This window comes from Tachyglossus aculeatus, chromosome 6 (assembly GCF_015852505.1).
Source record: "Tachyglossus aculeatus isolate mTacAcu1 chromosome 6, mTacAcu1.pri, whole genome shotgun sequence".
Classification (NCBI taxonomy): Eukaryota; Metazoa; Chordata; class Mammalia; order Monotremata; family Tachyglossidae; genus Tachyglossus; species Tachyglossus aculeatus.
In genome coordinates this window covers 26158066-26182521 of record NC_052071.1, presented here as the reverse complement: position 1 = coordinate 26182521, position 24456 = coordinate 26158066, and the positions used below count along the sequence as shown (strand labels likewise).

Below are 24456 nucleotides of genomic sequence, written 5' to 3'. Positions count from 1 at the left end.
ACTGTTTAATCTTTTTAACTTGATCTATCCCATGCTTAGGCACTTGCCTAACACAATTGTGCTACTTCCAACCAATGGAGAACAATCATCTAGCCTTTGTGAAGAGCTATGTAAGCATTTACTTGCACTAAACTCAGACTCTCAACCAAAGCCAATTTACAACCCAAAACGTTTTTTCCTCTCCGTTCATACAACAGTTTTCACGCATTATCAGACTCCAAGCCTTACAAGGCTCCCCTCCCTCACCATCCCCCTTTAGAACTTATTGTTGAAAATCTGAATTTTGAAAGTGGCTTTCTTTCAAGTAGAAAATGGCCTTTTCTTTCCTTAATCCACTGAGAGATGAGCACCTTGGTCATTTGGACATTACTACTACTACTACTTAAAAACAATAATAATTTATAATAATAATGATGTCTTTGTTAAGCACTTACTATCCACCAAGCACTGTACTAAGTGCTGGAGTAGGTATGAGATGATCAAGTTGGGCAGTTTGTGACAATTCACACCATCAAAAAAAAAATGTATAGCTGCAGTTAATACCTGAGTAACGTTATTTAACCCCTCAAAAAGGTACACAGACAGTGGAACAAGGCAGATGCAGGGTTCATCAGCATTTGGAGTTAGTTGCCAACAAGTTATACTGCAGGGTTTGGCTTGGCATTCCATCAAGATCACACTCAATGTCAAACTACATATGACAACAAAGCCTCGCCTGCAGGCAATGTGATGTGTGATGCCTTTTCATATTTGTTCTGCTTCAGAAACACCCCGCATTGTGCAGGGCTTAGTCAAAGGTGAGCAGATGAAAGACAGGTCAGCACTCTCAGAAAGAATCAGGCCAGAAAGAAATGCAGAATGACATAGCATGTTTAGGTCATCTGCTTAGGTCTGAGTGGGTAAATATTTGTAAGCAGAGGACAGGCAGGCTTATGTCAGAACCGTGCGTGTGCACTTAAAAGGTCATTCAGCTGTTGCCGACTGGCTTCTGGGAGCCTCCTCTGCGTACACACGTTCGTGTTCTCCATGATGAAGTTCATTACTCAGCCAGCCTTACATAATCAGGCTGGGATGCTAGCCGCAGAAGACTTGCTCATTGACAATCAGGGTGACCTGCCCAAACCCCAAGCATCAGGCTTGTAATTTTTGAGGAACTTGAGCGACTGCTCAAGCCCATTCAGGGGCCTGCAGGTATAACTGAGTCAGAATGCTTAGTCTCGGAAACAAAATAGTTCCAGTCACCTTTTGTCTGAAGGGGCCGATGGAAAGAAAAGTGAGACGTGGCCTGGCTAATGGCAGCTTACTCAGGACATGTTTTCTTCAAAAGCATAAATAAGGGAAGACGAGAGGGATGAAAACTTACCAGTGCGTCAGCTTTGTGCTTTAGTTTCTTAGCCTCCTGCATGTAATAATCTGCATTGTGTAGCCTAAACAAACAAAAGGCATTCATTCTTTCAGATGGCAGTGCTTATGCTTTTCCTCATTTGATTAAGAGACTGAAATTGTCTAAATATTTTTTCTGTAAATCTTGACACAATACCCTGACACATGATGACAAATACATCCACTCATATTATGACAAGCCACCACACAGAAAGATGCGTCAGATACCAAAACGGGAGCATTCGCCTGTTTCTAAATAGATCAGAGCTTCAAAACTTTTCTATCATAAATTTCTACACAAAAAAGATATAAAAAGATCTGGGATTTAACACTGGTAGAAAACTCAAAGCCAAAAAAGGAAACAAGTGGAGAATTGTAAAGGGAAAAATAGTCATATTATTTCAAGCCTAATGTATCAATACGTGTTTATTTGCAAGGCACTAAAGGTCATGGCTTTCTTTCCTCTCTACCCACCTGTTGCAGCTCTGTTTTCTATACACAGATTTCTAATCTGTAAGTTATTATAAATGTATTGAAGAATTCATAGACAGTCAATAAAAATGGCCTAAATTAGGCAGTGTCTTCATAATGCCATTTTAATGTTCCTAAATATGGTCAGCCGCCATACTGAGGTTGGGGGGAGGCGGGGTTCCCATTTGTTTTGCACTATGGCCCAGCAATTCTGATTCGAAAGGCCCACGCCAGTTTCCACGCCCAGAGTGGGTGTGGATGTCAAGGCAACAGCAGAAAACAAATAGCTTTGTTTTCCACAAGGAGGAAGAGAGCTTGGGTGCCAGCCAGTCCTGCCCTCTCAGTGGAGCTGGCCCCTTCAGCCCCTAAACTTGATCCACGGAGCCACTTGCCCTTCTCAGTTGGGGTGGGTGAGTTACCTGTTGCAGCCACACTGGCCAGGACAGCTGAGTTTCCTGCGCAAAGCCTTCTTAAAATCACATGTCCTCCCAGAGGGCTTCCCTGACTGAGCCCTTATTTCCTCTCTCCCTCTCCTTTCTGCATCACCTATGCACTTGGATTTGTACCATTTAAGCTATGAGCTCCCACAGATGTTGGCTTCCGCTGTAACCACTACCTCATCTGTAAAATGAGGATTAAGACTGTGAGCAACCTGATTACCTTGTAGCTACCCCATTACAGTGCCTGGCACATAGTTTAAGCGCTTAACAAATGCCATTAAAAATTATTCAACTGCCTCTATTCCACCATAGTTTTCCTTGGCCTCTCAGCTGCCTTTGACATGTGGACCACCCCCCTCTCTTTAAAGCATTCTAACCTTGGCTTCACTGATACTGTCCTTTCCTAGTTCTCTTCCTATCTCTCCAGCCACTCCTTCTCAGTCTCTTTCACAGACTCTTCTTCTGCCTCCCACCCTCTAACTGTGGGAGTCCCTCAAGATTCAGTTCTGGGTCCCCTTTGGTTCCTTTATCTAAACCCACTCCCTGGGAGAACATCGACTACCACAGCTTTGACTACCAGCTCTATGCATATGATCACCAAATCTACCTCTCCAGCTCTGACCTCTTTCCTTCTCTGCAGTCTCGCATTTCCTCCTGCCTTTGGGACATCTCAACTTGGATGCTCTGCTGACCCATCAAACTTAACGTGTCCAAAACAGAACTCATCTTCCCACCCAAACCCTGTCCTCCCCAAGATTTTTCCATCACTGTAGACAACACCAAGATCCTCTCCACCTCACAAGCCTGTAACCTTGGTATTATCTTCCCCCTCTAGACTGTAAGCTCCTTCTAGACTCTAAGCTCTTTCTAGACTGTAAGCTCACTATGGAAAGGGAACATGTCTGCTAACTCAGTTGCACTGCACTCTCCCAAGTGCTTAGTTCATTGTTCTGCACACAGTAAGCACTCAATAAATACCATCGAGTATCCTCGAGTCATCCATCTCATTTCCCCTTCCTCACCCCATTTGGGGATTAGCAGGTGGGTTTTCCAGGCTCACTGCATTGCTTAGCCATGAGCCAAACAGATGCCACAACTAATGGCATCTTAAATTATTTAAAATTATATAAGAAAAATGATTGAAAGTCTATCTTTTTAAAAACTCTTTTGTAGAAATAATTCTCAGAACTTGGCAAGTAATATCCCTCACCCAAGTTGTGAATTAAGTGGTTCTCCTGAATGCAGGGAGTCTATGAGCAGAGAGGGATTTTATGACTAGATGACATACATATCATCTTCAGAAGATGCACGTACCTTTCTCTTCCCCATTTAAGAATATCTGTTTTGAGGTCCTATTCTGGACAATAGCTTCTGAAGCCTTTCAAATACAGGACTTAGAAAATCAAAGTCTCCTGCCCAAAGGAAAATAACCGAAATGCGTATGAAAACTCACATGTCATCAAATGAGATTTTAGGTCTTCTGGAATCAGAGCTTCCATTGGACAGGGTGGGCACTGTAGACCAAATAGTCATCTCCAACTGACTGCTTTCAAGAAGGCCACTTGCTGGCCTATTGTGAGATTCTTCCTCCTGTGAAAAAGAGCTTTCATTAGCTTTGTGGAGGGGTCAAAGTTTAAATAGATGATTTGACTAGCAAACCTACTAGAACAAAATGGAAGAAAGCAAGTGTAGCTTAAGGTTAAAATTAAGATACCTTTGCAATTTATGAGCCTCATGATCACCCTCTTTTGACAGCAAACACCAAGTTAATCTAGTGCTGTGTTTACCTATCACTTACATGTGTGACCCCATTTACACCTTTGGGAAAGTTTGCATTAAGTTAGCATGGATCCACTCAACAGAGTTACTAACGGGTTAAGAGTTTGAAGAAAAGGAGATTGGAATTCATGATCTTATGTCACAGAATAAAACAGGTATTTAGTCAAATGCAATTTGCAACAGTCTGAAATTTTGTATTCAGCTTAGGTAAACTCATGATGGGTAACCCTTAAGAGGGCAAACTTATTATAGAAGTTTCCACCAAGCAAATCCTTACCTCTGTTCAGAACCTGATAAATCAGCTAAAAGGGATCGAGGGGAAGTGGCCCTGCTGTTTCCATCTGGCTGTTTATTGGTTCACATGTGTAGTTCATTTTGCCATTGATCCCGGTGGAAGGTGTGTGCATTACTCTCCCAGCTTGAAACCAAGTGATAGGATAATATCGGACTCCAGAAAGAGTCAGGGGAGATGAGAGGATGAGATGCAAAACAACAAAAATAACGATAATAATGCTATTTCTTAAACATTACTATGTGTCAAGCACTGTACTAAGCACTGGTGTAGTTACAAGATAATCAAGTCCCACCTGGGACTTACAGTCTAAGTAGCCAGTACTGAATCCCCATTTTGCAGATGAGGGAACTGAGGCAGCAGCAGGCAAGTGATGGCGCAGGGTTTAGAACCCAGGTCCTCTGACTCCTGGGCCCTGCTCTTTCCATCAGGCCACGCTGCTTCTCCCATGCAAAATGCACGGAAATGTTTAGCTGCTAAGTAGGGTTGGGGTAACTCAATACAATTGAGACCCATTTGGGTAGGTCAAAATCCAATGGAAAAGAAGCTCAAAAGGTTACATTCAGATTTCCCAAGCGCTTAGTACAGTGCTCTGCACACAGTAAGCGCTCAATAAATACGATTGATGATGATGATGATCACTGAGGGGTACGAGTGAAGGCAAAAGGTGAAATGGGAGCAAAAGCCAATTGAGGAGGCTTGTTTAATAAGGCAAAAAGTGAAATGGGAGCAAAAGCCAATTGAGGAGGCTTGTTTAATAAGTTAATTTCTGCTATGGCTGAGGGGAGGGGACCTCAATACTTACATAAACGCCTTTGAAATTAGAAGATTTGCCCTCATTTTTTCTGTGTTTAGAAGTGGAAGATGAGCTGGGGGGTGCTACAGAACTGGGGACACTGTTATCCGGACAGAAGGAGTTGCTCTCCACGCTGTGTCTCCGGTGCACGGGTTCATCCAGCAGTGGGGAGAGCGGAGGGGGGAACAGCTTCTCTTCTCTCTTCTTTGTCATCTTTTTGACAGAACTACTTCTAGAAACAAAAGAAAGTTGGGATTTACAAACGTTCTCTCCATCCGCTGCAAATCTGTTTCACCAAGGCAATGATATTTAAGGTCATATTGGTAGCTAGTGTGATGAATGCTGTCACCTTTTACCGATGATGGTCTTCCAGTGGATGCACACATGCTGAAGAGTAAACTTCTGTCTAGGAAACGGAAGCCATGATAAATGAAAGGGTAAAACACAGTAGGCTGCATTCAACAATCTGCAGCCTTTTAAGAGTGCAACTAATTACATTTTAAAAATAAATACAATGAATAGCAATCCTGCCGCTTTTGTTGGAAGGTTTCCCTTTTTTTTTGGTGGAGGAATAATAATAATAATGATGGTATTGGTTGAGCGCTTACTATATGCAAAGCACTGTTCTAAGCGCTGGGGAGGTTACAAGGTGATCAGCTTGTCCCACCGGGAGCTCACAGTCTTCATCCCCCTTTTACAGATCAGGGAACTGAGGCACAGAGAAGTGAAGTGCCTTGCCCAAAGTCACACAGCTGACAGTTGGAGGAGCCAGGATTTGAACCCATGACCTCTGACTCCAAAGCCCGGGCTCTTTCCACTGAGCCATGCTGCTTCTCAGGAATCTATCTGCGCAAACACCCTTTAAATGACAGAAAATACTATGACTGGAAGGCTATGATCTCAAGATGCATGCCGTCGTATGATTTGCATACTGCGATAACCTGAATTAGACAAGTCATAAAACATGGCACCTGGATGAACGGCACATTTTGCCTCTGCTACAAAACATAATCATTACTTGACCTAAAGTCACTGGAAATATTGAAGGCCAAATCTGATGTCCCCCATTGTTGAAACCCTATTTAAACAGTACACGTTGAATCATTTTACCAAGCTCCTAAGGCTGCTTATTTATTTGGCTTAAATATTTCCCAGCAAATGCACAAAGGCTGCAAAAGGGAAACAACAAAACAATCTTCTGATTCACTTGCTAATTTGGTCATGGATTTTTATTTTAGTTTCTGCCTTAGATTGGCCAATGAAGATTACTAGAATTTGAATCCTTTCTTGGGCACTAATATTGCACCGTCTGAGCATTTACTTTCCATGATTATTGACTAAAATTTTCAACAGAAAATTAAGTCAACAAGAATTTATGCTTTTCTCTTGGTCAATTTCAGTCAGTGTCAGGAAATATAGATTTACAATATTTCAAGGCAACAAATCAAAGACGAACAAGCAGTCAAGCGGCCTGATGCTGGCGGCAGTCAATACCATCTTCTCGTTTCAGTTCAGCAGTGCTGCACAAATTTGCCGATTTTAATAGCATTTGTCATCCTCTCCCTTTCATTTGTTTCATAATTGTGGTCTTTATATCAATTTCAGTCATGTGGAGGAACTACAAATTCTTTCAAACGTTCGGGCTAATACCTTAATTGACTAAAATTAATTTTAAAAATCTGTCAACAGATTTTTCATTGTTATTGCCATAGAGAAGCAATTTCGCTAAAGTTATGATACTTGATTAAAGTGGTGCTTGACTAAAATCATTTGCTGTATGAAAGCGCCACTGTGGCACCAGCTAAATCAATACAGAGATTTCAAAAATTCCTCATTCTATGCATAGGGTTAATGCCAAGGTTTAATATAGCGTCATCAGCTGTAGCAGTCTCCCCCATTTCTAGCAGCCCCCAGGATCTGTCCTGAGGGAAGCCACAGAGGGTGTGTGAGACTGTATCCTTCCTCTAGATTGTAAACTCATTGTGGGCAGGGAATGTGTCTGTTGTTATGGTGCACTCTCCCAAGAGCTCAATAAATACAATTGACTGACAAGAAGGGGAGATATATATATATATATGTATGTACATATTTTTTACTCTATTTATTTATTTATTTGTACATATCTATTCTATTTATTTTATTTTGTTAGTATGTTTGGTTTTGTTCTCTGTCTCCCCCTTTTAGACTGTGAGCCCACTGTTGGGTAGGGACTGTCTCTATATGTTGCCAATTTGTACTTCCCAAGCGCTTAGTACAGTGCTCTGCACATAGTAAGCGCTTAATAAATACGATTGATGATGATGATGATGATGAGAGGGCAAAGTGGATGAGGGTTCTTTCTCTACAGAGAGGGCCGGAGCAATCGTACAAACCCTGGTGATCAACTAATGCAGTGTGTCCCAAGATCAAGAAATACCATTCTTAATTGATGTGGGCTGAATTTATCTCTTTAGCGTGTTTCACCCTACATTTAGAGGAGCAGCGTGGCTCCGTGGAAAGAGCCCAGGCTTTGGAGACAGAGGTCATGGGTTCAAATCCCAGCTCCGCCAATTGTCAGCTGGGTGACTTTAGGCAAGTCACTTCATCATCATCATCATCATCAATCGCATTTATTGAGCGCTTACTATGTGCAGAGCATTGTACTAAGCACTTGGGAAGTACAAATTAACTTCTCTGTGCCTCAGTTCACTCATCTGTAAAATGGGGATTAAGACTGTGAGCCCCCCGTAGGACAACCTGATCGCCTTGTAACCTCCACAGTGCTTAGAACGGTGCTTTGCTGTTATCTGCTGTTTGCTGTGCTTTAGTAAGTGCTTAATAAATGCTATTATTATTTAGCAAGAGTAATGACATTTTCCAAACACTTACACTGTGCACAGCACCGCACTAAGTGCAGGGGAGTGAGGTACAAGGATGCTGTCACACATGATGCCTGTCCCACAGCGGGCCTAGGGATCTGAGGCATCTGCCCTCATTTTCTCTCTCAAATCAATCTTTTTTTTTGATTTTGGAGAAAGGTGGGTAGGAGAGCTGATGGGGGCATTTTTGTGACAGGGCCCAGACCTCTGGGATGTGCCTCTTCTGGAAAACTGGCAGAATCTGAGTTTTTTTTCCATGATTCTGCTTTTCCTCAGGAGTTGCTTTAAATACTACAAAGGTGCTGGAGCACTTATGTTTAGGGGCATTTTAGGAAGCCATACTAGTGTGTCCACAGATATCAAGGGCAAGCATATTATGTAAATAATTTTTAGAATAATAGCGCAGAGCAGTGAGGCCTAATGGAGAGAAGCAGCATGGACTAGTGGATAGAGCAGATGCCTGGGTGTCAGAAGCACCTGGGTACTAATCCTGGTCCCACCACTTGTCTGCTGTGTGACCTTGGGCAAGTCACTTCACTTCTCTGTGCCTCAGTTCCCGCATCTGTAAAATGGGGATGAAGCCTGTGAGCCCCATGTGGGACAGAGACTGTATCCAACCTGATTAATTTGTATCTACCCCGGTGCTTAAAACAGTGCTTGACAAATAATAAGGAACAGCATATGGCCTCATGGCAAGAACCCGGGCTTGGGAGTCAGAGGACATGGGATCTAATCCTAGCCCTGCCACTTATCTGCTGTGTAACCTTGGACAAGTCACTTAATAATAATAATAATAATAATAATGGCATTTATTAAGCACTTACTATGTGCAAAGCACTGTTCTAAGCTCTGGGGAGGTTACAAGGTGATAAAGTTGTCCCACAGGGGGCTCACAGTCTTAATCCCAATTTTACAGATGAGGAAACTGAGGCCCAGAGAAGTTAAGTGACTTGCCCAAAGTCACACAGCTGACAATTGACAGAGCTGGGATACGAACCCACGACCTCTGACTCCAAAGCCCGGGCTCTTTCCACTGAGCCACGCTGCTTCTCTAACTTCTTTAATGGGTACAGAGCACTGTACTAAGCACTTGAGAAAATACAACACAGTTAGACATGTTCCTTCCCACAAGGAGCTTACACTCCAGATGGTGAAGAAGACACGGGATGATTATGAAGTTCTTAAACGGTACAGATCTATTACACCAAAAAATTACCGAGGCTATAGTTCCATGGGAACTATTATTCAATTATTCAACCTGGTATTTCAGAAAGTATCAATAAATTTAATCACCACTAACTAGCCTGGTTAGATTTCCAAATCAAGTAGCTAAATTTATTTCAGCAAAATGCCCATTTTCATCACCAATCCAATCTCCAAAATTATTCAAATATCATTTAATTTCTGGGGCCAACACCACTTTGTGTTTTAGTTACCTCATCTGCAAAATGGGGATTAAGACTGTAAACCCCACGAAGGACAACCTGATTACCTTGTATTATCCTATTTAGAACTGTGCATAGCACATAGAAGAAATTAACAAATACCATAATAATAATATAATTATAATGTAATTATTATCATTAAATACTTTACAAAAGGGCAAAGTCTGCTTGCTTACATAAGGTGCAGATGAATATGGGCCCTTTTTTTAATAGCATTTATTGAGCGCTTACTATGTGCAAAGCACTGTTCTAAGCGCTGGGGAGGTTACAAAGTGATCAGGTTGTCCCATGTGGGGCTCACAGTCTTAATCCCCATTTTACAGATGAGGGAACTGAGGCCCAGAGAAGTGAAGTGACTTGCCCAAAGTCACACAGCTGGCAAGGGGCGGAGTTGGGATTTGAACCCATGACCTCTGACTCCAAAGCCCGTGCTCTTTCCACTGAGCCACGCTGCTTTTTCCTTTTCTCTTCAGAACAAAAAAAAAAAAAATTAAAATCAAGTTGATAACTTTTGGGCATCTTAGCTGCAGCAAATTTATGCCAAATCGCTGATGTTAAACAATAATCTGTGAAATCAATTGTTATCAGCAGTTAACCAGATTGTCACTATGCTTTGGGGCTGCTAATAGGCTCAGAAACTGGTCTTTGATGGCAGGCATCTCTAATTTTGAATGAATTTATCACAATAATTGCCCAGACTGAATGGCTTAATCAGCTGACATAATTGTTAGTTAAATTATATTTATAATCCTGCGAGGAATACGGGCAAAGCTCCGGGTAAATACACATGGGCAGTCGACAGGCATCAGGATGCAAGGTTTATTCTGTTTGGGTGGGAAGGTGAGAAAGCCAATCAATTGTCAGGGAAGGAAAATGCTCTAGTATGCTAGGCTCCCACCCTTTAGACTGTTAAATGACTGTTAAATGACCTCGAATTAAATGACTGTTGGAGTCATTTAATTAGCTGTCTTTTCAACAGCAGATTTCTCCCCTTCCCACCTTCACTCATGTCCACACCCTGCTGGCATTCATAGGAGGCTGTTCTTACTCTGCTTGGTGAGGCAAAACCCTTGACTCCTCCTTTACCAGCCTTACCTTTAGATGGGGTAGGCGTTCCTTAAAGTGTTTAAACACACACTGAATAATAATATGGAGGTGTATAAGGAGTAAATAGCTTTCTGAGTTCGCTCTCAGAAGATGAGATCACTCTTAAAAAGGAAAAAAAAAAGTGGGGGCAGAGATTGTGCTTGATACCCCTATTGTACCCTCTCCCAAGAGTGTAATAATAATGAGTGTAAAAATAATTCTGGTAATTCATTCAGTCGTATTTATTGAGCGCTTACTGTGTGCACAGCACTGTACTAATTTTGTTCAGTGCTTACTCGGTGCCAGGCACTGTACTAAGCGCTGTGGTGGATGCAAGCAAATCAGGTTGGACACAGTCCCTGTCCTATGTGGGGCTCACCACCTCAATCCCCATTTTACAGATGAGGAAACCGAGGCATAGAGAAATGAAGTGACTTGCCCGAAGTCACACAGCAGACAAGTGGAGAAACTGGGATTAAAACCCATGATTTTCTGATGCCCAGGCCCATGCTCTATCCACTACACTAGGCTGCTTCTCATTATAATGGTATTTATTAGGCACTTACTATGTGCCAAGCACTGTTCTAAGCACTGGGATGGATACAATACAGCACATGGTACGCTGGATAAGATAAAAGGTACGAGTTAATGTTTGGCTTCATGAGTTCAATCCTGCTTAATATTATGGGAGTAATAATAATAATGATGGTATTTGTTAAGCATTTACAATGTGCCAAGCGCTGTTCTAAGCACTGGAGGAGATACAAGATAATCAGATTCCCACGTGGGGCTCACAGTCTTAATTCCCATTTTACTGATGAGGTAACTGAGGCCCAGAGACATCAAGCAGCTTGCCCAAGGTCACACAGCAGACAAGTGGCACAGCTGGGATTAGAACCCACCACCTTTGACTCTCAAGCCCGTGCTCTTTCCACTCTTCTTGGCTATGTTTTTCTAGGTCTAAAACTTAGTTTTGGCTTATTTCTGAGCTGATGAATAGAACATTCCCAGGTGTGAAAGATAATTTGGAGCCATTCAAAAAAATCTGCCTTCATACCCTCAGACCTCAGGGTTAGTCAAATGGCAAGATCAACGTGATAGCTCTGTGAAGCACACCCCTAATAATAACAATAATATTAATAATAATCACTTGCTCTGTTCCAAGCACTGTAGTAAACACTGGAGTTGATCCAAAATAATCAGGTGAGACACAGTCCCTGGCCTATATGGGGTTCACAGCCGGATAGTCAGAGGATCTGGGTTTTAATCCCTGGCTCCTCCACTTGCCTGCTGGGTGACCTTGGACAAGTCACTTTACTTTTCTGTGCTTCAGTTTCCCCATCTGGAAAATGGGAATAAATTCTTCCTCCAATTTAGCTTGTGAGTTCCATGGCGGGTGGGGACTGTGTCTGACCTGATTTTCTTGTATCTACCCAAGTGCTTTGTGCAGTACTTGGTACACAGTAAGTGCTTAACAAATACCACAACTGTTATTATTATTTTGATTAGAGACGATTGAACATAAACAAACAGAAAATAGCAGGATCTCTCAAACACTACGGAATAAAATTAATGTCCTGAAAAATTATCTGAAAATAACACAATGCCGAGCAACGAGGGAAGCGGGAAAGTGTGTGCATCATAGGATCAAACGACAAGTTTATTTTAGTAGCACTATATTAATACTATCACACATTCTTGATCATCTGTAGAAATGGGTCAAGAATAAGATAAATGAAATATGGTTATACCTAGTTAATTTTATTTTCCAGATCATCCCCAACTCGCTGTTTTCCTCACAATTTCAACCCATCAAACATTGTGCCAGCACTGTCAACAAGCTGCTGAATTGATTGGTGTGAGACACTCCCGATTCAAGTTTAGTAGCAAGGAGAATAAAGAGAATACATAACACCTGGAAATCCTTTCCTGTCTCATCCCATTTCAGATAGAGAAACCAAATCACCCATTTCCTTGGTCTCTCAAAGTCAAAAACAGAGTCAGACTTTTGAATCCCATTACTGCACTAACTCCTCCTAACTGAGGTGGAGTTTTATCTACGAGGTGTTAATAATTTGGAGGAATTCAAGCCCCTAAAAGTTATTTTCGTAGGTTGGGTCTGCTTCCTCAAGGCCACACATGACCTCATGTTCCAAATTTTAAAAAGGTAAAAGACGGGTTCTAGACAGTCTGAGCACAAGGGCAAGGCAAGCGACCTCTATATCAGTATCTTGAGGGTGCGTGAATCAGATCCTACCCCAACTGATGCGGGTTCAGAGTGGCCCTTTCCCGGGGCTTCTGGTGACTCTCAAGTTGCTCTGCTTGCACATTGTCCCAGGAAACATATTCAAAAGATGAAATGGTTAGCAGTGGGGTAGAGGAGGGTCAAGAAGTGCCCAATGGCCCAAGAAGCGCCTCAGCACGCTCTCCTGAGTTTGCCTCCACCAGCAGCACCCAGGAACCAAGCTCCAGTCAGTCAATCATACTTATTGAGCGCTTACTGTGTGCACAGAACTATACTAAGCACTTGGGAGGGTGCTCTACAACAATGAAAAGACACATTCCCCGCCCACAACTCCAGAAATGCTGGGTCTCAGGCCTCCAGCTCAGGCACCGCCCCAAAACTAGCGCAATGAGCAATTTCCATCTTTTAACAATCATGTCTCCTGTGTAGGGTGCCGGGCTCTCTGAATCCTCTCTGCACTAGGACAATCCGATCACGCAAAGTAAAACTTACTCTTTCGTGCTGGTGAGCCTGTGATTAGGTATTGGAGAGATGCAAGGTGGAAGCAGGCAGGAAGTCGGGGCCTCCTCCAGGCGTGGTTTCTTCTCAGTGAAAGGATCCGAGCTCTCAGACTGCTGGAATACAAAACAGCAGGCAGATATCACCACTCTACATACACAGTAAAAAACGTTCAGGACCAGCAGTCATTGGCTTTTACTGGCGGTGATGTTTCGGATGGCAGCCGTGGTGAAAGATGTCTGTTAGATGGGTAAATTATCTGATCAATCGTCCTTATCAGGAGATCCGCCCACATACCTAGTGCTGAACCGTGATATAGACCCCTGATTAGGGACATGGGTACTGAAATTAATTACAGAAAAAGTCTAAAGACTTTCACCATCTCCCTCGCCTCACTCTTGCCCACTTTGGTTAAATCTTCTCAAGTAAAGAACTGGAGGTTAAAATTAAAAGCCATCTCACAATGCTGTTCCGTGATGCTGGTATTCATTTCCCATGTAACCTGAGTTAGCCTCTATATCGAAAGCTTCGTATTCCCTGTTCCAAATTATTCTTGCGTGGGCAAAATGAGAGATGTTGAAAAGATGAAAGAAGCAAGCTAAATTTAGCTCAAGCACTGACTTCCTGGCAGAGCTGAAGAGTCAGATCAATTCTGTTCTCGCTGGGAGGGATCCTGTAGGCTACCGCTTCAGGACATCTGGGGCCTCTTTCACCACAAGGAACTCCACAGCCCACTCGGTTTCAGAGGCAAGGCCCTGCTTGACCACGTTTGGGGTCATTCCACCCCCCACCACTCCTACCGACCCCAATGGCAACGAGACCCTGGGCAGGATAACCTAAAGAGCCAATGCACCAGTTTGGGGGTGGAGGCAGCCAGATGACTTACCTTGTGTTTCCTCTTGGATTTAGTGGAAGACTTTTCAGCGGGTGGAGGTGGGGGCGAGTCCCGGGACGCTCGTCTGTGCTTTATGCTGCCCTCTTTGGGCTCGGTCTTTAGGGACGCGGCCTCGAATGGCTCTTGTCCAGGAATCCTGGAAAGTAAACTAAGGTCTATCTTCACCCAGAGGGATTTGAGCTCTTCGTATTCCCGAAGAGGGGAGAGGAGTTCATTTTGTACAATGGGAATGGGTGAAAAGAGTGGCTCTTCCAAGTCGTTGCTGGTCTGATCTATTGACGTGTTGCTGCTGTTGCTGCTGCTGCTTGTTAAGCTACTTACACTGAGGACGTTGCTACTCGACTCCTTAGATTTAACGGTACCGGTCGAACTGGGGCAAGTAGGCAACATTTTAACCTGTACGATCTCTTCTTGGTCGGTATTGGAATCAGAAGTCGACGAATCCGTCTCAATAAATTCACGGGATTTGGGGACAATTTTGCTTGGGCCTCTGTACTTCTTCTTCTCCGGAGCCAGGGCTATGCTAGTCCTCGGTTCTTTCCTGGGGGCTGTTTTCCCCACGGCTGCTTTCGTCCGGACCTTCGGCTGCTCCGGTGGCTCAGGGATATCTTTCTCTTTGGGCGTGCTGCTGGTATTATTTGGTTTGGGCCAGTTGTAATCTTCGACGCTGGAAGTCCTCTCTACCTTTTTGGGCTGCTTTTTGCCTGTAGTCCTTTGGGAGGCCGGCTCATTGTGAGCTGGCGACTTTTGCTTGGAAGTCTTGGCCTCTGGAGTTTTCTGGGTGACTCGCGGTCGGGCTTTCTCTCGGACGGGGCTGAGGAGTGCCCTGTCCTTGGCATCAGCCTGGGGAAGGCTGCTGTTGGGCTTCCCTTTACCTTGGCCCTCAGCCTGTTGGTTGCTGGGAAGTTGGGAACTGCTTTCACTGAGGGTTTCATTTTGGTTGCTGATAATTGTCTTATTCTGGGGGTTCACTTTATTTAGCCATTTATCAAGCTGCCATTTGTTGGTTGAGGGAGGTTCAGGCTGCAGGTGGAAAAACAACATCCAAAAGTCTTAAAGCGGGGCGGAGCTCAGGAAGAAACCACAGTGTTAGCCGGGGGCTTGGACAAATTCGAAGGTAGGGCAGGATGACCAGACCCTCATTTTTTTTCCCGGGATTTTTTTTAATGGTATTAAAAGCTTACTATGTGCCAGACACTGTTCTAAGCGCAGGGGTAGATACAAGCTAATTAGGTTGGACTCAGTACCCGTGGGGCTCACGGTTTAATCCCCATTTTATAGATGAGGTCACTGTGGCCCAGAGAAGTGAAGTGACTTGCCTAAGGTCACACAGCAGGCAAGTGGCAGAACCGGGATTAAACCCAGGTGCTCTGACTCCCGGGCCTGGGTTCTATCCACGAGGCCTGCACTTACTGTGTGCCAGGCACTGTGCTAAACCCTGGTGTTGATGCAAGATAATCCAAGTTTGATACAGTCCATGGCCCAAATGGGGCTCACAGTTTTAATCCCCATTTTACAGATGAGATAACTGAGGCACAGAGAAGCTACGTGACTTGCCCAAGGCAGTAGACAAGTGGCGGAGCCAGGGCTGGAACTTAGGTTCTCTGGCTTCCAGGCCTGTGCTCTTTCCACTAGGCCACACTGCTTCCCATTTCTTGCTTTCCCTGGGATAAGTGTGCCCTGGGATCTGCAGTTTCACCACTCACCAATCAGCTTGTCCCCCACCTTTACTTGAACAAGAGACAGAGTTCAAGTGGTTGGAATACTGGCCGGTTTTCATTGCAACATCAAATACCTTTGGAAGTACAGACATGCCCTTTGAGAGAAACCAACACTACTAATAGATTTCAATCCAGATTCTCTTAGCATTTTATACCATCAAACAGGTATCCAGTAGGGTTACGCCCTGGCCCCTGGCCCCGGCAAGGTAGCTTGAACTCCAGAGTGAGAAGACCACCGGCAGTTTGACCACGTTATAATACCACAGCATCACAGATTGCCAGGATCAGAATGCTGTCTTTGTGGATCACTCTCTATTCAACTGTGCTGTCATCTCTTCAGTGACCAAATTATTTGTGGAGAAGATTCATTAGAGGACCCAAAGGCTGCCTTAAACTGAGACCCATCTGCAAAGTTTTTTTTTGGGTGGGGGGAGAGGGGTGGGTCATGCAATTTCACTGTGTCAAATTACATGTGTCAAAGCCTACTTGTGAGGGCCACATCTGTGATGCTTTAAGTCACAGAAAACATAATACCTATTTTTACTTTTACTGTAATTTATTCATTTATATGAACATCTTTCTCCACCTCTAGACTGTAAACTAGTTTGGGCAAGGAATGTGTCTGCTTATTGTTATATGGTACTCTCCCAAGTGCTTAGTACAGTGCTCTGCACACAATAAGCGCTCAATAAATACGATAAGATTTGACTTCCAAAACAATCCTGTGTCTAGAATATGGCCACGCTCAGGTGCCAACACATAGGCATTCCATTTCGCTGTTAAAGTCATGCAACAGATCTCCACTTCCTAGACCAGACTCCTGCCAATCTGATCTACAAGAGCAGTCCCTGGTAGTAAAGCTTATCCTTCTCTCTCAGCCATAGAAAGACACACTCTATTACTATCCAGGAGCATGCTGCAAAAATAGCTCAGTGGCCTTCAAGTGTCTATTAACTCTATTAAACTGTACTTCCGAAAGCGCTTAGTACACTGCTTTTCAGGCAGTAAGTGCTCAACAAATATTACTGCTCTACGCTTCTCTTCCTTCCTGCCTTAGTTCGGCCTCAACAAGAACATTACCCCTTCAGACCCTTTCTCCCTTTTCCTCAGGTATATCCCTCTCTTTGCTTACCTTTCTCTCAATAATAATAATAACGTTGGCATTTGTTAAGCACTTACTATGTGCAAAGCACTGTTCTAAGCGCTGGGGGGGTACAAAATGATCAGGTTGTCCCACGTGGGGCTCACAGTCTTAATCCCCATTTTACAGATGAGGTAACTGAGGCTCAGAGAAGTTAAGTGACTTGCCCAAGGTCACACAGCAGACATGTGGCGGAGCCGGGATTCGAACCCATGACCTCTGACTCCATAGCCCATGATCTTTCCACTGAGCCATGCTGCTTCTCCAGCCTATAATCCTTTACCTCATCCTCTTTATGACGGCTCCATTCCCTTTCTCTTTGCATCTCCTTTCTATTATCTGAACTCCTTCCTGTATGTGCTCACTCTTTCGATTCATTTTCATTTCATTTTATGTATGTTGTCTGTCTTCCCCTCTAGATAGTAAAGTCATTGTGGGCAGGGAGCGTCTACCAACTCTATTATACTGGACACTCCCAAGCACTTAGTACAATGCTCTGCACACAGTAAGTGCTGAATAAATATGATTGAGTGTTCGACTGATTCCAACCAAATAGACAAGTCACTGAATTGCTCTAAACTGCAAGTTCCTTCCCCTCCCAGGACCGCACCTGGAGAGTTTGCAGTAGTCTACCAGTCTTGGCTATGGGAGGGAGGGTCAAGGCGCGGCATACCCATTCCATTCCTGGGTTGGGCAGTGGCTAGTGAGTGGAAGGCAATCCGCTACAAGTCAAAACTCTCCTGCGCTGGGCAGTAACGGCACAGGAGAGAGTCCAGGGAGGAGACTCAAGTTAACTGCCCAGAAGGCAATGGTAAACCACTTCTGTATTTTGACCAAGAAAACTCTATGGATCCAGTACCAGAACGACTGCAGATGGAGGTGGGTGTTCTGTGGAGTCTCTATGGGTCACAGACAACTCGACGGCATAGGTCGACTTTGGGCAAATCACTTCTGTGCCTCAGTTACCTCATCTGTAAAATGGGGATTAAAGCTTTGAGTCCCCCGTGGGACAACCGGATCACCTTGTAACCTCCCCAGAGCTTAGAACAGTGCTTGGCACATAGTAAGCGCTTAACAAATACCATCATTATTATAAGACAAGACAAAAATGAACAAGTTCCTCGTGGGCAGGGAACATGCCTACCAACTCTGTTGTACTGTGCTCCCCCAATAATAACAATAATGATGGCATTTGGTAAGCGCTTACTATGTGCCAAGTACTGTTCTGGATGCTGGGAAGATACAAGGTGATCAGGTTGGGGCTCACAGTCTTCATCCTCATTTTACAGATGAGGGAACTGAGGCACAGAGAAGTGACGTGACTTGGCCAAAGCTACACAGCTGACAAGCTGGGGTGCCATCATTATTATTATTATTTGAACCCACGACCGCTGACTGCCAAGCCCGGGCTCTTTCCACTGAGCCACGCTGCTTCTCACCAAGCGCTCAGTACAGTGCCCTGCACACAGTAAGTGCTCAATAAATCCGACTGATTGACTGATTGCTGATGCTGGAGGCCCGAGTTGGGTGGGAAGAGGACTGAATTTCACTTTACCTCTGGGGTCGCGCTGCGAGACTCCTCGTTGCACTCACTGTCACTGGAGCTGCTTTCACTGTCAGAATCAGACTCAGAGCTACTCTCAGATTCACTGGAACTTCCCGATCCCCCGCTGGAATGCACTAACGTTGCGTTGTGCGCTGTTGGCAAAGGAAGACCACTGAAAAACAAGAAGGAAACAATGTTCTTTGTAATTCTCCAGAATAAAGTGTGGGCTGCAGCAATAACTAGAGTGGCTCAGCTTGTTGGGTTTCCATTGTCTAGGTGACATAGATCCTGCCTGGAGATCATACAGCTGGCCTCAGAAAAGTCCAATAATAATAATAATAATAATAATGGCATTTGTTAAGTGCTTACTATGTGCAAAGCACTGTTCTAAGCGCTGGGGGGTTACAAGGTGATCACATTGTCCCACGTGGGGCTCACAGTCAATCCCCATTTTACAGATGAGGGAACTAAGGCTCAGAGAGGTTAAGTGACTTGCCCAAGGTCACACAGCAGACACATGGGGGAGCTGGAATTCGAACCCATGACCTCTGACTCCCAAGCCCGGGCTCTTTCCACTGAGCCACGCTGCTTCTCTAATGCCACAGCAAAAGCAGGTATAAGGCTTCTTCAACCCCCTGCATATTTACTCCTTTCTCAATCAACAATGTTACTTAAGTTGTTGATCATCATTATCGGTTACAAACAAATTCCAATCTGGAGCTTCTGTTGATGCCCCAGATTGGAGCTGCAGAAGAGAAAAGGCAAAGTGGCTGGAATTGAACTCTAGAATTCTCCGTCTAAGAGTACAAAGGCAAGATAGAGTGAGCAGGAGGAACCACAGGGAGCAAAGTGGCCTGCATGGCACTTAATTATTTGTTTTTGTTTCAACGAACCTCCCCTCTCTACCCTCTTGATTCCGTTTTCCTGCTCTTCCATTCAGTAACACGCTCCGTCTCTTCTAGAATTGGACTTGTCAAAGAGGGACTATGAAAATGCCAATAAATAGCACTCCCTTGGATTCTGCAGTTTTGTATACGTATAATAGCAGCAATAATAGTAATGATAATGATGATATTTGTTAGGTGCTTACTCTGTGCCAAGCACTAGGGAAGATACAGGTAATCAGTTTGTCCCATGGGGGGCTTAGTCTTAATCCCCATTTTACAGATGAGGTAACTGCGGCACAGAGAAGGGAAGTTACTTGCCCAAAGTCACACAGCAGACAGGTGGCAGAGTCAGGATTAGAACCCAGGACCTCTGACTCCCAAGCCTGTGCTTTTCCACTAGGCCATGCCCCTTCTCTATAATATATAATTATATAATATATATGTATATATTATATAATAATGATGGCATTTGCTATGCACTTATTATGTGTCAAGCACTGTTCTAAGCACCGGGGTAGATACAAGCTACTCAGGTTGTACACATGGGGCTCACAGTCTTAATCTCCATTTTACAGATGAGGCACAGGGAAGTGAAGTGACTTCCCCAAGGTCACACAGCAGACAAGTGGCAGAGCTGGGACTGGAACCCAACTCTGCACACTAAGCGCTCAAGGAATACCACTGATTGGAGTTTTAGCTCCTTGTGGGCAAGGAATGGGTACACTTGCTCATTTTGTATTCATTCAATCATAATAATAATGACGGTATTTGTAAAGCGCTTACTATGTGCTGAGTGCTGTTCTAGGCACTGAGCACTGTTTTAAGTGCTGTTATTTGTTGAGTGCTTACTGTGTGCAGAGCACTATACCATGCACTTGGAAGCATATAATATAACAATAAGCAGACGCATTTCCTGGCCACGATGTATTTCCCAACTACTTAGAACAATGAATTGGATCCAGTGGGTGCTCCACAAATACCATTAATTCTACAAGGGGCGTTAAGGCCAACGCACAGACACACCCACACATCTGACTGACCCACAGAAATGTCCAAGGCTGAGAGGGGGCTGGGGTAGCTTTTAGTGGCAGGAAAATGTAAGCAAAGACTGGAGGCAGCTGTGAATGCCAATGCTGTTGCTACTGGCTAGCCGGAAATCCATGTGCAGAGGATCCCATAGGGACTGGCATGGGATTTAGGCCAGGAAATGACTGGCAACTGGGCATGGTGGCAGCAACAGGAAAAGGTAAGCGAACCCTGCCACTGCTACCATTGCTGCTCCACCACTAAATCCACTAATCTTCCATGGTGTCCTCTTTGGGTCCGGCCAAATTGTCGTCCCGACATAGTCTGCGGTCTCTGATTCAGTTTCTTTCTCCTGTTGCCTCAGCTGCTTTTGTCTGCTTTGTGCCAAGGATGCCTCTGTGAGATGTCAGTACTTCCCAAGCGCTTAGTACAGTGCTCTGCACACAGTAAGCGCTCAATAAATGCGATTGATTGATTGAGGGTGTGCATGTGTGTCCAGGTGTCTGTATGACTCCTTTATTTCTATCTCTGTTTCTCCTCCCTGATATCTCCCATGCCCCCTTCTCCATTGTCTCTTCCCATAATGTACTCCTTACTTCTCTCTCTCGTCTTCTCTCAGCTGCTCCCAGGAGGTGTCTTTAGTACTGAAATAAGAATGGTGGAAACTGGTAAGTGCTTTGAGCTGAACACTACATTGAGCGCTGCGGCAGACACAAGATAATCAGGTCGGGCGCAGTCTCTGTCCCCAACAGGGCTCACAGTTTAAGTAGGAGGAAGACCACATATTGAATCCCCATTTAACAGATGAGGAAACCGAGGCACAGAGAAGTTAAGTGGCTTGCCTGATGTCACATAGGAGGCAAGTGGCAGAGCTAGGATTAGAACCCAGATCCCCTGATTCGAGCTCTTTCCACTAGACCACACTGCTTCCCATGCTTCTTGATGGCGTTTAGCATAATCATGCACCTGTTGGTATTTGGTACATCATCATTAATCGTATTTATTGAGCACTTACTGTGTGCAGAGCACTGTACTAAGCGCTTGGGAAGTACAAGTTGGCAACATATAGGTATATTACAAATATAGACTCAGTCCACCACCTACGATTCACCCCATTAGGGAAATTTACCTTGTGGGGATATTGGAGCACATGAGTTTTTAAACTTACATATTTTTTGAACTGGTAATGTAAAAACCACATATCCGTGGAAAGCCCGCCTGGGGCCCCACAAGAGATTCATTGTTTTGATTTTGTTACTCGGCTGGTGCGGATCGATGCAAGACCAAAAATCCCAACCAACAGTAAAAAGTTTCCAGCTAAGGCTTCCTGCAAAACAGCTCACAAATTTTTCATTCCATGTCAAAGACTCAATGAGGTTGTCCTTAAGACTGGCAAAGTTCTTCCTGATTGCTGAACTCCGCTCCATATTTCTTACGGTAATCTCATTCGCAATTGTGCCTATTTTTCAACTTCCATCAAAAGCATCTAATCATTTCCCATTGCCATCTTGTTTCAAGTTTCACATCCACCAGCCTGGGCAATCTACTTTGTGAACCATGCAAGCACTTACCATTAGAAGCTTTGAAAACTCTTAGACAAGAAGTCTGATCAAAGGGGGTGGGTGTAAGGATGGTCCCTGACTATTGATTTTAAATTAAAGCTGACAAAACCAAGTGTTGGAAAATTGACACCATTTGCTACTTGGCTTTTATTGATAAGCCATACTTCTCCTTAATACATCGGGCCATCTCGCCCTCTATCAACCTCTCCTGCCATTCGGACACCGTGTTTGTATAAATGCCATTCCCTCCTTGTCTGCTCCTTTCTGAGTTGAACTCTAATTTCCCAGAAGTGGTTACCCCAGAGGCTTTAAACGTTTTTCCTCTCCCTCTTCTTTCCACCGATCCAAAAGGAACCCCAAGGTGCGGTCATCTAAGAAGTTGACCTGGACCCTGGGAGAAGAGAAGCATGAGGCTTTCATTCCTCCCTTCAACCTGAGCTAGTTTATATACATCCCCTTTTCACATAAGCCTATTCTTCTCCAACATTATTGCTCTACTAGCTCAGCAGAAAGCCATCATTCACCCGCTGCTCAGAAAGGAATGCAATCTCTTTAAAGTCTGCCATGCCCCTTCATCAGTCACTATGAGGGTGTAGAGAGCCTTTCCATTAAGTATTGCTTCCATCCCTAAAGACTTCCTCTTTAATCTTCTAGGTAAGTATTTTCTTTTCCCCAGTGAAAGCTCATTTCAAAGTGCTATGTGCTCAGGCCCAAATCAACTCCCTGGCCGTGTATGGAAGGAGATGACTGTGGACTATTCGAATAAGTGAAAGATCCCATGAGCGCGAAGCTCTAAAAAATTGCTCTGATTTCATAGGTATTAATGAAAAACGTAGATTTCCTTTTGGCCCCAGTGATACGTCCGTAGACGTACCAAGTGTATGTGAAGCCTAATTAATGATTTCCCACAATGGTGATTAAACACTTGAGGATAGTGATGAAGTTATCTCCAGGACTATGGAGACCGAAGGCGCGTGAATGTTCCTGGTTTGTCCAGAAACAGAAGACTGAGGCCTACAATCCTGATCAGGAGGTTTCAGGCTGCGCAGGAAGCTGAGGGATGAGGCAGGACCTATTAATCACTAGTAGGATCTATCAGAGAGTAGCAAATTTACCATGTTGTGGGCAGGGGAACATGTCCACCAACTCTGTTGTGCTTTACTCTCTCAAGTGCTTTGCACAGGGTAAGTGCTCAATAAATGCCACGATTCATCTCTATCAACTCCACATTCATTTCAATTTTCTTTGGCCTGCTGTTCTATTAACACTGAATTCTTTGCACAGAGAGAATCTCAGTATGATTCCACAAGGGTCCAGGCCCCCATATGGAATTTCTATAGGCCTGTATAACATATATTAGGTAGGTAAGGCAGCCAATAGCACAGAAGGGGGAGTGAGGGCAGGGTCAAATTGGATGAGAAAATACATGACAACCTAGGTCTTCTATACATTTTTTCATTTCGTTGCCAACATAGGCTGTTTTGAACAAAATATTCCTGAATGGTTTAGCTCTTACCTGGAAAAGAATCAATCAATTGTATTTATTGAGCGCTTACTGATTGCAGAGCACTGTATTAAACACATGAGAGAGTACAACAGAGTTGGCGGACACATTCCCTGCCCACATTGAGCTTATAGTCTAGAGAGGGAGACAGACATTAATATAAACAAATACATTACAGATACGTACTTAAGTGCTTTGGGGGGGGGCGTGAATAAGGGATGTAAATCCAAGTACAAGGGTGATGCAGAAGGGAGTGGGGGAACAGACAGCTCATCCGGTGTTTTCTTAAAGACATTTATCTTTCATTTTGGAATCTAAAATGATTTCTTAGCTAAATCAAAAAAGATGCAGTGTCAAAATTGAAATACGTGTTTTCAAAGGTACTGTTTGCCTTTCCCCTCATTTATACATAAAAGTACTGTGCCTTTATTCGAATACATTGAGCTCAAGTCTGTTAAGGTCAGAAATGATTCCTTCCCATCACCCTAGAGTGGCCCAGTCCATTGGCCAGATGATTCAGAGGTAGGAACCTGTGAGAACAGAAGGAAGAATATCTCCTTCCCATTACCCTTTTGCGGGGAGAGATCATCATCAAAATTTATGGAAGGCAGACCCTGGTATCTGACAACTGGCTTATGGATAGATCACTGAATAAAATCTTCTGTTAAACAGTCAATAAAATTATTATAGTACGGGTCCCACAACGTCACAGTCTTTCGTTTTCCATCGTTTACTGAGATGAGTTAGTAGGTTTACATTAGTAAATTCCCCCTTCTGCGACATTTATTTTCACAAGTCACTAATGGGTTTTCCAAATATATATTAAAATATGGTTCCGAATGAAGTTATCCTAGTCGGTACTTGATTTTGACTAGGACAGT

At 43.9% G+C, this 24456-nt stretch overlaps 1 protein-coding gene across 1 annotated transcript in view; it reads right to left on the bottom strand.

The window, feature by feature from the left end:
- The window catches only part of AFF2 (AF4/FMR2 family member 2), a 361545-nt gene that overhangs the window by 18365 nt on the left and 318724 nt on the right, over positions 1-24456 (bottom strand). The window contains exons 13-19 of the mRNA XM_038747704.1: positions 21106-21153; positions 18606-18768; positions 14180-15211; positions 13288-13409; positions 5171-5393; positions 3748-3884; positions 1364-1427 (exon numbers count right to left, since the gene is read on the bottom strand). Of these exons, the coding sequence (XP_038603632.1) occupies positions 1364-1427; positions 3748-3884; positions 5171-5393; positions 13288-13409; positions 14180-15211; positions 18606-18768; positions 21106-21153 (1789 nt within the window). The remainder of the gene's footprint in view (positions 1-1363; positions 1428-3747; positions 3885-5170; positions 5394-13287; positions 13410-14179; positions 15212-18605; positions 18769-21105; positions 21154-24456) is intronic.